Below are 16,165 nucleotides of genomic sequence, written 5' to 3' on the forward strand. Positions count from 1 at the left end.
CCCGACTGAGTTTTTATGTTCTATATCTTTGCAATAAATTAATTTCATCATTCAGTATTCCAGGTTTTCCTCAATCAGCTTGTTTTTTTTTTTTATCATCACTATTTTTTTGTTTTCATTTCTTACTTTTTGAATAAAAACCCTTTTTGCATCACTATGCTTAGAATGCACAACATGGGTCAAACATTTAATTATCCTTCTCCCTGTACAGTGATTGTTTTATACATACTTTGTCATCAATAAAAAGACCATTGAAAAAAAAAAAAAACCCATTTAATTATGGGGTGTTGTGTGTATAATTTTAAGGAGAAATTAATTAAATATGTTTTGGAATAAGGCTGAAACATAACGTGGAAAAAGTGAAAACCTTCCAGATCCACTGTATGTGTGACAAAATATTAAACATGTTAAATATATGAGTGTTTGGCCTCTCTTACTGCTAAAGTAACAATTTGAAACAATCTATTATTATTATAGAATTAGGTCTTTTTATTTTAAATCTAATTTGGATGAATGAGTCATTTTTGGCCCATGTGTGTAAACTATTTTCCTTCATAATACATGGAAGGAAAAATGTATATAATTATCTGTTGTAATAAATAAAAAGAAATTCAAAGAATACTTGGACTATTTAATCATAAAATAAATTGATTAAAAAAAATAGATATCATTAAATAACATGAGAAATGAATGCATGTTGTGGATCAAAGGGTTAACAGCGTTACCTCAGATGTACCGATCACCGCCATGAGAAAAAAAAAAACGAATCACGTAACTGAATAAACAAACTGTTTGGTGCTTTAAATGGTTCATAGCCAAGATGGTATTTTCAAATTGACTGCATGAGAGAAGATTTTCAGATTTACAGCCTATTGACCTGTTTCCCTTAAAAAAAAAACAAAGGTCCAGTTTGTAGAGTTATAAAGACGTGTTCGAAATGTACTTTTTTATATATTATAAAAATGTTTTAAAGTTGCCAACAGGCAACCCAAGTCCCAAGCTGGATGATTTTGTCCGTATGACATAAATGAAAAGAAAGGTTTCTGTATGAATGTTTGTTTTCCTGCTCAGAACGAACCGAGACTCTTTAACTGAACTGAGACTCTTTAACTGAACCGAGACTCTTTAACTGAACCGAGACTCTTTAACTGAACCGAGACTCTTTAACTGGGATACGAGCTGAACCGGTACACCCCAACACACACACACCAACACATTACCTAATAAAACACTAGAGTTATTAACCACATGTTCACACTTGGCACAAATATGCATTTAGTTAGGCAACATCTAAATATAGTCCATTACTAATACATTAAGAGGTGGTCTGTTACACAAACATACAGATATAAGTTTACTCTGAATAACAACATCAGACTGTTGAACTAAAGTCAACTCGTCTTTTCACCCGCTGCACTTCCGTCATATACGCGGCTTTTATTTTATTTTTTGTGCACCATAACTGTTATTACACTCTGATCACTAGTGGTGAGTGGAGATGCATCCTGATGCCAAGTGTGAACTGAAATCCATCTCAACTCCTTCTAGACCTGATCTGGATTCACATCCAGATCCACCAGGAGCCCGATTCACAAAGAGTTCTTAAGAGAAAAAAACGCTTCTTAAGGGCCACTTTTTTTCTTCACTTTGCTCTTGAGACAAAATGTAAGAAGATTTGTTATTCATGAAGAAATTCTCATCTTTTCTTTAGTTGTTTTCTTAACTTTCTTCTTAAGTTTTTTCACACACTGACAATGATTTGTTTCTTACCAAGATAAAAGAACTTATATTTGGAAGTGTTAGATAATTTATCTTGTTTTAAGAGTTAATTTCTTATTTTAAGTGTTCAACATGCTTATTTCTAGATTTAATAATCTTAATTTAATAAATCTTGTCAAGGTAAATTATCTGTCCATGCAGCAAGATCATTTCCCTCAGATTTACTGTTTGATCTGGTTTTAGACCTTTAGATTTACTGTTTGATCTGGTTTTAGACCTTTAGATTTACTGTTTGATCTGGTTTTAGACCTTTAGATTTACTGTTTGATCTGGTTTTAGACCTTTTGATTTACTGTTTGATCTGGTTTTAGACCTTTAGATTTACTGTTTGATCTGGTTTTAGACCTTTAGATTAACTGTTTGATCTGGTTTTAGACCTTTAGATTTACTGTTTGATCTGGTTTTAGACCTTTAGATTTACTGTTTGATCTGGTTTTTAGACTAAACACCTTTTTGCAGTGTGAGGTAGAACTTAAGAACAAATGAGATCCTTGAAAACAAAGTTCTTCTCAACTTTAAGAGAAGCCGTCAGCAGTCTGAAAACAGATACAGGAGAAAGAGAAGTCTAGATATGGATTTACTTGAACACATTTGTATATAATTTATTTGATTTTTTTAATATTTAGTTTAGCCCTAGACTAATTTGTTAACAAATGTATTATTTTATCAGCTGACATATAATGTAAATGTCCTTTCAGTCTGTGTGACATGTGGGTTTATTCCTAGATTAAACTACAATCTTCTCTTGTTGTTGTATTTGATACGACTTCATTAATCACAATGAACATATTACTTAACCCTCTGGGGTCTGTGATGGTGGTGTCCTGATCAGATCATGTGACATTTAACAAAAAAACTAGTTGACATGTAGCGCTGCTATCAACTTCACTCCAAAGTTCAGACTTGAAACTTTCTCCCAGTTTTTGTTTGACATTCCTAGCTCATGTAAAACCAAAGATATGATAGTTTTAATTTGATAGTACAGAAATATTTCAGCGTTGGTGGAGCTCTCTGTGTCATTTATCACATAGTTTGTTTTGAAGAGTTGCAGCTAACAAGGAAAAAAAAACCTATAAATATACTGTTTTTATGGGACTTTTTTTTAATATAGTTTTATTATATTTAAATGTACCTTTTTATGTCTTCATATTTGTATCCTATGTTTACATTTCTAGTTCAAAAACAGTTCATTGAGGATATTTGTGGTTTTTATTGTAGTAAACATCCTATTTTTATCTTAGGAACATCTTTGTGAATCGGGCCCTGGACACTATGTTTCTGAGCTGTTCTGTGCTGAGCTGTGCTGTTCCCCTCTACATTATATTTAGAAAGTGGAATGAGATTCAGAGACCTCTGGGACTACACTACCGTAATAAATAAAAAAAGTTCTACCGTATTTATTACGGTAAAGTTCTGGCAACCACAGCTGCTGGTTGTTTTTTACCGTAAAAACAAGTTGTGGTTTTTTTACAGTGTACTAATAATGAAATAAGCACATAAAGCTATGGTCAGTAGGTAAATTAGACTCAAAACAATATAATTAAGTTACTATTGCTAGATAGAAGAAGAAAATACTTGGTAAGCTTGATGTTTTTGCAGTGTAGAACCAGGGATGGACAGAGTGAAAGAGCTGTTTAACCCTTTATTGGGCGTAGAACTATATTTGGTAACTTCTAAATGGGATGGATATCTAAATGGGGTCCCCATGTCTCTCTGTGAGGTCGTAGAACCACATGGATTTGTAATATTTAGAGAAAAAAGTTGCAAATTTACAAGAAAAAAAGTTGCAGATTAAAGAGATTTAAAGTGTCAAATCTGCGCGAAAAAAGTTGCAGATTTACAAGAAAAAAGTGAAACAAACACTTTTTCTCCCAGATTCACCACTTTAAATCTCATAAATCTGCACGTTTTTTCTCGTAGATTTGCCACTTTAAACTCATAAACTTTTTTCTCTAAATATCACCCCCCTCCCCGGGTCCGTATGTTTTCTTTTACACCTTCTGGCTGTATGTAATATCCTCCAATATTCTCTAGGGTTGGAATTTGGAATTTGCAAGTATTTCAATGAGGGTTATTAAGGGTTAAACACCCCCGTGTTGTTTTTAGATCTATGTCCCACTTTCAGAATGCATGCATGTGTGTGTGTGTGTGTGTGTGTGTGTGTGTGTGCACAACTACATACACACACAGTAAAACAGCCCGTCCTGGTCCTTGCTGCAGGTATGTGACCATGACTGTGCACTGCACCGCTAACTGACAGCACATGGAAAGTGTTTTTAAAAGCTAAGTCCTTTCTGGCTCTCCACCAGTCAGCACGCTCGCTCACACATACCATGAAGTTTATACTACACACACATACACACACATAAACAGTCTCCCAGCAACAAGTCAAACGCTCAGCGCACTCTTTGGAGTGTCAAGTGTTTATGTGTGTGTGTGCGTGTGTGTTACTCAAGTGTACGAATGGGACTAATGCACAGACTGACCTACAAAGACTCACTGCAGTAACTAAAGCACTTATCACTAAACATCAACTCCTTCATGTCTGTTTTATCTTGTGACAGCGTTTTAGATTTTAATTTTGCTTTTTTTCAGAGAAATAATGATATAAAAACACACAAAATGAACTCAAAACCAAGCAGTAATTACACTTAACACAGTCTGCTTTGGATATATATACTAATTTAATATATAATTAATTAATATATATAATAAAAGTGAGATAAATGATATTAAGACTAAAATTTCACATTTCTTTATAATATTAAGGCTAAAATACACAACTCTTTGAATAGAGTTTTTAAACATTGTTAAATAGATTTATAACAAAATCAATCTGAAAATGTTTATTGACTGAAAACTAAATATAAAAGCTGAAAGAAGACAACAACATTATAGTTCCTGCTCTCTGTTTATCATCACTATTAGAACCTTTTACAGCAATGTAGTAACTATGTTTTTTGGGGTCAAAGGTTAATAAATCGTCATGATTTTTTAGCATAAAAATACATGTAGAAATAAGAGTCATATCACTGACCTACATATAACATATTCATTCCAGCTGCCATTAGACTGGACAACACCAGCAAAACCTGAACGTGTTGGAGTTTTCTTTCTTTCTTTTCTGCACATTTTGCATATAATTTGCACATTCTTCACTTCATTTGCACTATGTGTAAAGTATATTGTACATAATTAAATGTTTTTTTTTAAATTAGATTGTTTATTTATTTCTTATCTTTATCTAAAAGGGATGTAATCTAATCTAATCTAAAGCCATTTGTCTGGCCAGTTAAAACACGTTAAACAACTTTAAAGCAGTTTTTCAGTCAGTCTGACCCTTTGTTAGTTGCTGCAGTGAGACTGTGTGGGGCTGAAATAGCTCTCCCGGAAACAACGACAGGAGGTTTTACTTAGGAGTGAGGGGTCCCCTGGTTCTATATTGGTTTAATAGGTGTGGACAGAACGGTCCCAGAACATTCCTGCCTCCTACCAGTCCTTTTGTGGAGCGTCAGCACAGCAACTCAAACCCTCTCAATGGATTTCACTGCTCTTACTGTCTGTCTAAACCTCTTTTTACACAGAATGACATGACATATGATGAAACATTAACCTTCAATCAGAGCCCCGGAACAAACAATGGAGAACAAAGTCACTAGTGACACATCGATCGGGTTCAAATCATTGATCACCTTTCACAATCAACAGGCTGCTCGATGTTTAACCCCCTTTTTCAAATAACACTGGAAAAGAAAACAGCATTAAAACACACACAAGAAAACATTATGCACACACACACACACACACCAGACACACACACAAGCACACACACACACACACACACGTATTCAGTATCGCATAACACACATACATGCACGCACACATACACACACACACACACACACACACACACTTAAATAATGACTTAAAGATTTATCTTAAGAAACAAACAATAAAGCCAGTTTAATATTCCAATAAATCATCTTGTCGTCTGGACAATTTTCCACACTACACAATAAAACATAAATCATACTTATAATAATAATAATAATCCACTGCAGCAGTTAGTTATTTTTAGTAACAGACTCTCATTGTGCTTATAACGCAGCGTCAACAGCATCTGGGTGGAAAATGTGTGTGCAGCAAATATTTAGCCTAATAGACCTTTAATATGCTTTTCTCACTGCAGCTGCTACTGTAAACTGTGACGTAAAAATAAAGCTTTTTTGTCTTGGAGCTAGCTAGTTTTATATGAAGTTTGTCAGTTGGCTACGTCACTGCTGCTACGCCTGTCAAGCTTTCTGTACACCGTATATATTTATGTTATTTAGGATGTTAACGTTGGCAGACTTACAACTTAAAATATGTGTTTATATTTTAAACAATGAGTCTTAGACTTCAGTCGTGTATTGGAATAATGCTGTAGCTAGCTAACTAGCTAGCTAATTAGCGTGTCTATTTTTTAGAAAAAAGGGTCCTATGTTCTCCTGTAGCAATACATACCGGGGAGCATAGGACCCTTTTTCTGTAAAAGGGTTAGGGTTTCCTCGTCTAGGCCTATTTGCCATAAAATTTGGCAGTAATGGTGGAAAAAGTAACAGAGCGGGGAACATAGACACGCTCCGTTTATAGAGGCTGTATCCCAAACCGGACACTTCTGCAGCGTGGCACTTTCCGGTGTTTTCACGGTGATTTCTAATAAGATCGCTACCACCAGTGTAGCTATAATTGATTTATACGTATTTAACAACCTACGTGTGAAATTTAATTTATGTACATGGAGATTGTTAGCAGGGCAGAAGTTGTTTATGCAGAAAAAAAAGTATTAATCTGTAAAGTTTTTTTTGGGGAGTGGACATTTTCAGCCCGAAGGGTCTGAAAGTTAGTAAATTAGAGTGACCAGAGGGTTAATTAGTCATTTTCACAAATATCATGTCACATAAACTTCTTGTTATGTTCATCTACTTATAACTAAAGCAGCTCAACATAACAGGAGGTCAAAATAACAAAAGAAAACCCTGACAATAAAATGTGACCCATTATAACAGCTCAGCCATAAATAACTGTTTTTGAGGTCCTTAACTTTAAAAAGATCTCCCTGTAGTCTCCAGACATCAACACCAACCTGTTTTCCTACTGTGTGTTTGTGCACATTGTGTCCCCAGATCTGTCTGTGCCTGCATGATTGTATAAGTATGTGTGTGAACACTCAACCCTGCCAGACGCTTTTACAGTCAGAATAACTCACCCAGGCTGACGAGCGTGCGTGCCACCCACAGGACATCAGCCACCAGCGCGGGAAAGATCAGCGCGCTGCTCAGAACGTTCCCGTACTTCTTCTGGAACGGGTCCATCATTGTCACATACTTGTTCTCTCTCATGGGCTTGGCAAAGAAAAACCCACCTGGAGCAGGAGGGAAAGTATTAGCACCAAATATTAGTCTCTCAGTGGAAATTATGAAGTCAAACATGGCTGTACACTGTAAAAAAGAAAGAAAAAGAGTTGTTTTTACGGTAAAAAAAAACGGCAGCTGCAGTTGCTCTTAATTATCTTGTTTTGAGTATAATTTACCTACTGATCATAGCTTTATGTGCTTATTTAATTGTTAGTACACTGTTAAAAAATAAAAACTGTTTTTACGTTAAAAAAACCAGCAGCTGTGGTTGCCAGAACTTTACCGTAAAAAATACGGTGCAACTTTTTTTAGTATTACGGTAAAAAGATATTAACGCTGTTGATTTCACGTTCATGATGTCATTTTATTCCATTTTTTACCGTATAAATAAAAGGTTTTAGATTGAAAATTACAGTGATGGCTTACACATTAAAACTTTATCTGTGAAATATCAGTTGCTTTCACTTAAATTAGCATCTAAAAAAATATTATATTTTTTTACTCGTAATTTACCGGTTTCATTCTCAAAGAAATTCTCAAATTTCTCAGAAATTTGAGTTTTTTGCCACTTTCATCTTTATTCATGATATTCAAGTTTGTTTATATATTACAGTATATTTTTGTTACAAACACGGTGTCAGAGTATTTTACAGTGGCATAATGTATTTAAAAATAATAATAATAATAATAATATATATATATATATATATACATATATATATATATATATACATATATATATATATATATATATATATATATATATATATATATATACATATATATAAATAAATCCTGTTTTGGCTGATATAAACATTTACAGTGTTTCATTGTTACTGAACCTGAATTAACTCATTTATCATTTTACGTCTTTTACTGTCATGGTTTAGCAGTTTTTAACCGTAAAATCTACAGACATTTTTTACAGTGTATATATAATTTAAAACCCAGAAGAGGAAGAGGGTGAGTAGGAGAGTGAGAGAATAAGGACGTGTGAACAATAAGAACAACACGTGTTCCCTCCAGATAACATGATAAACACCTCCAGCTGGACCCGAGGGCCCACTAGGCCAACAATGGGGAACCTTAGATTTCCTGATGTGGGACTTTAGAGTTTCCGGTTCCCGTTACTCTCACACCGTACGGCCCATTGTGACAACACTGGGCCAGCAGCAGCTGGTGAGTTCACCTGTTGCACATTGTTGGAACCATATTGAACACTTAAATATAATTTGAAAATATGTAAACTTGTTTTAAGATAATTATGTTATTTTTTATTTGTAAAAGAAATTATTTTTAAGGAAAGGAAACAAAATATGGAGCCAACCTAGTTTAAAACTTCTAAAGGAACTTAAAAAAACTTATTTTTTGTGGTCCTCTGTGTCTTTTATTTCTTTTTATTTGATTTTACTACGTTTAACTGCGTCTTTTCTTTTTTTTTTACTATGTTTATCTGTTTGTTTGATTGTATTGTTTTATTTGTGGCATTTTAGATTTTTACACTTATTATTTATTGCAAACATTATTGGAAACAGTTTTCCGGCCGCACTCACAAACTAGAAAACACATTTAGAAACCAAACGTTTTGCATCGCATTAAGCGAAAAAAGTTGTATTTTGTGTTGAAAATAAGAAAAGTCAACCAGAGTTCTGTTCAATAAACATCAGAAGTGTATGAGCGTCTCTGCACGTTCTTATTATAATGCGTGTCGGCACCTCTGATACCTAACCTGAGCTGCTAAAAGGAGAAAAGGATTATTAGCCCCTTCACAGATGTTAGACACCCACCACAGTTTGTAGTAAAGTTTGTAGGTTTGATGGATTCAGTGGAGGGCAATCAGCTCTCCCTCTGCACCTGTTGCTTCAAGTTACAATCCTAAAGTGATTCCTCATGCTCCTATTTTTAACGTGAGCGACATTTTTATTGGTGCGGGGAGTCAGATGGAGTCGGGGGCTGGCAACTATACGTGCTGGTCAGCAACGCTTCAACTCAAGAAGTCTGAAGTCAGAGGAGCAGATGGGATGTTGGAGCTGAAGCTGTCAGCAAATGATTTCAACTCAATTAGATATTTTTTGAAGACCAAATTGACCAAAAAATAGACACAAAACTAACAAAAAAGACATATAACGACCAAAAAGACGTATTATAACCAATAAAAAGACACAAAATGAACAAAAAAGATGTGTAATGACCAAAAAATAGATACAAAACTACCAAAAAAGACGTAGAATGATCAAAAAAGACACAAATTGACCAACAAATAGACATCAAACTACCAAAAAAGATGTAAGGAGGAGCCCATCAATGTTAAGAGACGGCTTATTGTTGGGCTTATTCCTCTGTTTATTACAAATAATCATCAGGTCACTCTGCTCGGGCCAGTTCATCACTGCTGGCAGCTTTACTTTATCTGGTTACTCTTGTTACTTTTTGCAAGTGTTGTGCCGGCGACACGTTTGTGCTAGCGCACTTCGGATTTCCATAATACCTAAACGATTTGTGTTATCGGAAAAATTCCAATGTTTTCTGAAAGCTGAGAAGTTGCTCTTTACAGCCAATATGGCGTCATTATGGTAATTATGGTAATTACACACCCATCGGTGGAGGAACAGAAACTCTGGATTATGTATGAAAAAAGTTGACAAAGACGAAAACGAAGGACATTTTCACTATAATTTTAGTTAGTTTAAGTTAGTTTTGTGACCACACAATACAGTTTCAGGTAGTTATCGTTTTATAAAAACTCTTAAAAAGTTTTTATTTTATTTCAGTTAACGAAAATGTTTTTTCGCTTCTAGTTTTTGTTATTTTGTTAATTTTCGTTAACTATAATAACCTTGCTATGGCCATGACTTTTATTGAACAAGGTAGACATTGAACTTTAAATACTACAACAATCTTTCTTCTTTAAAAACCAAGACCCTGACCTCTCAGATTTGATGCGAGGATTCCCAGTTAGTGAGAGTTAGCAGCCTTAGCGGGGAGCTACCCTTCATACCAGGCTATTATGTAATGTGGACAAGACTATTTAGGTATTTAGGTCAGGCTGTATGAAGTTCATGTCTATTTAAAGATTCCATCTGTAAACATATGGCAGCCGGAGACAGTATTAGGGTGTCAGAGTTTATGGTTCAGGTTTAAGGTTTGGGGGTGTTTGGTGCTACTTACCCAAGAAGAAGGTGAGAACATAAGGCACAGGCATGAGGGCCCACACGGCCCCTAGAGTCGGGTTGTATGTCGCCTCAGCGATGCCCAGAATGAAGCCTCCACCCACCCAAGTAGCTGCAAGAGAAAACACAAAGATTAGAAGACTGGCTGACTTTATCATGCAAACAAACACACTTTTGACTGACCACCACGAGACGGTTTTTATCACCTCACAAATATTTCTAATCTTGAATGTCATCATCGCTTCAGTGTATAGTCAGATGGCTTAGGACCAGATTTAAGAAGAAAGGGGACACGCCAGACAAAAGCACCACATGTTGTCCACATGCTCTCTATCGCCTTAGGTTTCAATTTTTGGTAGGAGCCGCTTCATCAAGATGGTGGATCGGAGATGGCAGCCATAGGGCTGTTTACACTACCGGGTAATACCCAGAATGAGGTGGTCTCACTCGCCGAAACGCCCTAATCTGAATACGAGCAGTCCGGAGCGGACTTTTTTAGTCCCTTTTGAAGAGCAGGGTCTTTTTTCTCCTGGTTGCTGATTGGATAGAACACTAAGCAGGATGTGACGTAGTACTCAATGCCACACAACGCGCCATTTGTAAAAGCTGGTGAAGCAGTGTTGCCAACTTAGCAACTTTGTTGCTATATTTAGCGACTTTTCAGACCCCCTTAGAGACTATTTTTCAAGAAAGCGACTGGAGACAAATCCAGTTTGCCTGTTAAGAAGAGCCTCCATTAGCGTCAGTTAGCTCCAATTAGCTCTGTAGCAGTACAGTGTGTATGTGCTAACAGGCTAACAGTTAGCTCTGTAGCAGTACAGTGTGTATGTGCTAACAGGCTAACAGTTAGCTCTGTAGCAGTACAGTGTGTATGTGCTAACAGGCTAACAGTTAGCTCTGTAGCAGTACAGTGTGTATGTGCTAACAGGCTAACAGTTAGCTCTGTAGCAGTACAGTGTGTATGTGCTAACAGGCTAACAGTTAGCTCTGTAGCAGTACAGTGTGTATGTGCTGCTGCTGCAGGAGGTGTTTACTTAGCGATCTCTGTTTGTTTACAACAAGCACCAGACACTCTGTGCACAGTTAGTGATGCTGGTTAATTCACCATCACTATGTTTATGATCAGCGGAGACTCTGTACATAATTAGCCATGCTGCTTTCAGCTGCTGACGTTGTGCACAGTTAGCGATGGTGAAAACCAAACGTCACCTCCAGAGTCTCTAAATCCCTCTGGAGGCTAACTAGTGACGGAGACACGCAGAGTGAGAGACTTTAGAGAGGGCGTGGCCTGAGACTAGAGAGAGGGCGTGGCCTGAGACTTTAGAGAGGGCGTGGCCTGAGACTAGAGGGGGCGTGGCCTGATGCTTTAGAGAGGGCGTGGCCTGAGACTTTCCCAGTGGACACTTTCCCCCCTAGTCGAAACATGGCTCATATAAAATCTAGGAGAACCAATATATCTTCCAAGCCACCTATAGTGATAGAGAGCATGTGGAGCTTTTGTCCAGTGTGTCCCCATTATTTAGCTCCGCCTCCTGATAGTATAACCGGAGCTCCCTCTGACTGGTTCACCTGTTAGAGTGAAGATGCCGACTAGCAGGTTGATGTTGCGTCCAGCCAGTAGCGTGATCTCCATGCCGTCTCCGGAGCACTTCTTCTCCTCCTTCTTGGAGCGCATGGACGCCCAGATGCCCGTGCCCAAGATGAGCAGGTAGAAGCCCGCCATGACCACCAGACCCGGCACGTTGAGAGCCATCCTGAACTACTGCTGTGAGCGTTTCCTGTAGAGAGACAGAATTAAAGAACCATGAAGATCGCTAACGGCTAGAAAAAGAAATATGCAAAAGGCGGAAATATGTGCCACCAGAAACTGAATTTGAATTATTTATATTTGAATTTGATTTGCTTAACTTGAATGATTGCATTAAAAAACCTGAATTGGAATCACATAATTTTAATTTGTATTGCTCAATTTGAATCATTGCATTGAAAAACTGAATCTGAATTGTAATTTGAAAGTGCATTTATTAGTTTGGAACTGAACATTCAGTTCTCACAATTCAAATTCAGTTCGCAAAATTAAATTGACATTTTCTGTGACGAATATCCGGGTAGTTGAGGCAGAACAATCGAGCTCAGATACACAGAGCGCCTCTTCAGCCAATCAGCAGCTCTGTTTTCTGCACTCGATTGCTCTGGCCTCAACTACCCGGATGTTAGTCGCAGAAAATTTAAATTAAACATCGCAAACTGAATTTGAATTGTGAGAAGTGAGGGTTCAGTTCTAAACTAATGAATTAAATTTCAAATTACAATTCAGATTCAGTTTTTCAATGCAATGATTCAAATTGAACAACACAAATTCAAACGATGTGATTCAAATTCAGGTTTTTTAATGCAATTATTCAACTTAAGCAATTCAAATTCACATATAAATAATTCAAATTCAGTTTCTGGTGGCTCATATTTCAGCCCATAATGCTGTTTGTCATGCATGTTTAAATCACCATGACATATTCCTCACAAACAAAATGAACAAACAAAATGCACATTACATATTCCATTTTACTTTTTGTGTAAAAAGTATTTGTAGGACTGCAGGGCAAAAGGGGGCAGGGGAGGCAAGTTGCACAAATTCAAGTGTCATCTAAGATGATTCGGACAAACAAAAGGTGCATTCATCATGAGCAGAAAAAGCTATAAAGCGCAAATGATAAAACAATAATGAACAGAGGACAGTAGCTACTCAAATCAATGCACAGAGGAGGGTGAGTGAGGTGGAAAAGAACTCTCTTTATGTCCTCTCAGAGACAGACAGTGACTAAAGAAAAGACTGCAGTGGAAACAAAGGAGATGAGCAGCAGCATCACGATGACCTGGCCCTGCTTGCTTGCTTGCTTGCAGATGGGGGAGATGGGGTGAAGAAGAGGAGGAGGAAGAAGGCAAGGGGTGTGAGGGATGGGAGGATGAAGAGTCGGAGAGGAGAAAGGGTCTCACCATAATAGTTGACAGCACTGACAAAGATGGCGGACAGATGTTGTCCCCCGTCTCCAGTGGTTGGGCGGCCCAATTCCGACCCCAAACATCGAGAAGTGAACACAACTCAGAGCCACATTAGTGTCAACACATGTGTGTCTATGTGTGTGTAGTTACTGTGCATTGGACAGATGGTTTTCTTTTTTTTTTTAAAAGGATAAAAGCTAATAGAAAGGTGTTGCACCAACTTCTCTGCACATTGACATCAACTTTACACTGTAAAAAAACTGTTTTTACGGTAAAAAAACAGCAGCTGTGGTTGCAAGAAATTTACCGTAATAAATACGGTGCAACTTTTAAAAAATATTACGGTAAACAGATATTAGCACTGTTGATTTCACGTTTAAGATTGAAATTTTATTCCATTTTTTTACCGTATAAATAAAAAGCTTTTCCATCAAAAGAAACGCTGTTTTGCCATATAATTGACAAGAAAATACTTTATAAATAAAAATGCATAAATTAAAGATTTTTCCATTAAATATTACAGTATATTTCTGTTAGAGATATGGTGTTTAGTACATTTAATAGTGAGAAAAAGTATTTTTTACAAAAGGAAAATGCAAAAATTACAGTGATGGCTTGTATATATATTACAGTATATTTTTTTACAAACATGGTGCCAGAGTATTTTATAGTGGAGTAATGTATTTTTCAAAAAATAAAAAAATGTAAAAAAAAAATACACTTTTGGCTGATATATACATTTACGGTGTTTCATTGTTACTGAAACTGAATTAACCCATTTTACTGTCATGGTTTAGCAGTTTTTCACCGTAAAATCTACAGACATTTTTTACAGTGTAGTGTAATTGTGCATTGGACAGATGGTTTTATTAAAAAAGAGGATTAAAAGCTAATAGAAAGGCGTTGTACCAACTTAATGAGGTCCAGGGAATGTGAAGGACTCAAGACAAGTTTTTTCAAATCCAAAATATCACAGTGAGCCAGTTTCTTCAGGAAAAAAAAGTTCTTTATTATAAACAGATACTCATCAACATCAGCCATTATTTTCATGTTGAAAAACAAGACATGGCCCGCGCCCAACATAGTGGAAAAAGAAAAAAAAGAAGTTTTGGCTCGAATCATAAAACTCGAGGAGGAAAGAATGCCATATATCCACTTGGGAGAATAAGGAGAGGGAAAAAAAGGAAATGTTTGTGAAAGGAACGGACTGAAAATACGGCTAGGAGACAAATGTATGTAAGTGTGTGTGTGTGTGTGTGTGTGTGTGTGTGTGTGTGTGTGTGTGTGAGGGGCTGGGTGGCTCTATGCCAAAGTCAACAAATATGTGAAAACCTCACCCATGTGTTTTTCTGTGTTCTGTAGTATGTGAGCATGTTTGAGTCTCTACATAGCGACGCTGCAGGGTTCACATGGCATCGTTATGTTACATTGAGCTCTGAAATCTTATTGTTTCCAAGAACCAAGTTCTGAAATCTGTGAACCATTATAGTCAGTGTTACTGCACTTCATTACACTTCTACAGGCTTCACTTTGAGAAACTTTACATTTTCCCCACAACATTTTGGAGTCATTGCACACTGTAAGAAAGGTGTTTAGTCTAAAAACCAGATAAAACCATAAATCTGCTGCATGGACAGATAATTTACCTTGACAAGATTTATTAAATTAAGATTATTAAATCTAGAAATAAGCATGTTGAACACTTAAAATAATAAATTAACTCTTAAAACCAGATAAAGTAAAGCTGCCAGCAGTGATGAACTGGCCCGAGCAGAGTGACCTGATGATTATTTGGTTCTTACCAAGATAAAAAAAACTTTAGATTGAGAAGTGTTAGATCATTTATCTGGTTTTAAGACTTAATTTCTTATTTTAGGTGTTCAACATGCTTATTTCTAGATCTAATAATCTAATTTTAATAAATATTGTCAAGGTAAATTATCTGTCCATACAGCAAGATCATTTCCCTCAGATTTACTGTTTGATCTGGTTTTAGACTAAACACCTTTTATGCAGTGTGTACTACAGTTCTCCAGTCTTCATTTTGAGATACTTTACATTTTCCCCACAACATTTTAGAGTCATTGTATGAACTTCTTACTCAGCTGTAGATACAAGGTTTTACATGACAGACATGAATGTGTTGGTATCATTTTCAAAACCCCTTTTTCTACTGCAGTATTAAAGTTGTACACATTTCAAAACAAGTACAAACAACTCTTTCAAACTGCAAGCACAAGACATGCTACACTCTCCAGCATACACACAGTTTAGTTGTTGGGCAACAAGCCGCCCCTCAAATCACCAGAATACCTCAGAAACAATTAATGTTTTGAAGCATTCCAGGGACTTGTAACATTTATATGGGGCTTTTTGCAACCACAGGACTGGCAGGATTCCCTGTGGGCTGCTGCTATTTTATGTCCTCTTGTAAAAAAAGAAAAAAACTTAACCGTAGAGGGCATTGTGCCACAACTCCATCAGTTTTAAGAGATTTTCTCCGACCCAGTAACCCTAAATGTATTGATTTATGGACATCAGCCCTGAATTTTTCTTTAATTAGAAATTGGTCTGTTTGTTATTATAACAGCAAATTAATTGTGTTTTTGAGGGCTTTATTATATTCCAAAACTCATCAAACTTGGGACAAAATTCAATCCCCGTCGAAAATTTAGGTGTTTCATTATTTTCAGAAATGGGCGTGGCTAAATGACCTACTAGCGCCCCCTAGAATTGAGCCCTTAAATCAGGTTTGTCGTAAAGAAACGAAATTTGGTCTATCCATGTATCATGGGAAGACGCACCAAAAAGTCTCAAGAA

General features: G+C 36.4%; 1 protein-coding gene across 2 annotated transcripts in view; it reads right to left on the reverse strand.

Moving 5' to 3' along the window:
• The window catches only part of LOC131979737 (high affinity choline transporter 1-like), a 36,599-nt gene that overhangs the window by 13,565 nt on the left and 6,869 nt on the right, over positions 1 to 16,165 (reverse strand). Inside the window, exons 1-4 of one of the 2 annotated variants that reach the window (XM_059343745.1) lie at positions 13,340 to 14,965; positions 11,915 to 12,123; positions 10,344 to 10,457; positions 7,028 to 7,183 (exon numbers count right to left, since the gene is read on the reverse strand). In XM_059343745.1, coding sequence (XP_059199728.1) covers positions 7,028 to 7,183; positions 10,344 to 10,457; positions 11,915 to 12,098 — 454 coding nt within the window. In that variant the 5' untranslated portion in view covers positions 12,099 to 12,123; positions 13,340 to 14,965. Of the gene's footprint in view, positions 1 to 7,027; positions 7,184 to 10,343; positions 10,458 to 11,914; positions 12,124 to 13,339; positions 14,966 to 16,165 lie in introns of those variants that run through there. The other variant, XM_059343737.1, reaches the window with a different exon arrangement.

Source organism: Centropristis striata, chromosome 1 (assembly GCF_030273125.1).
Source record: "Centropristis striata isolate RG_2023a ecotype Rhode Island chromosome 1, C.striata_1.0, whole genome shotgun sequence".
In the NCBI taxonomy this organism is placed as follows: domain Eukaryota; kingdom Metazoa; phylum Chordata; class Actinopteri; order Perciformes; family Serranidae; genus Centropristis; species Centropristis striata.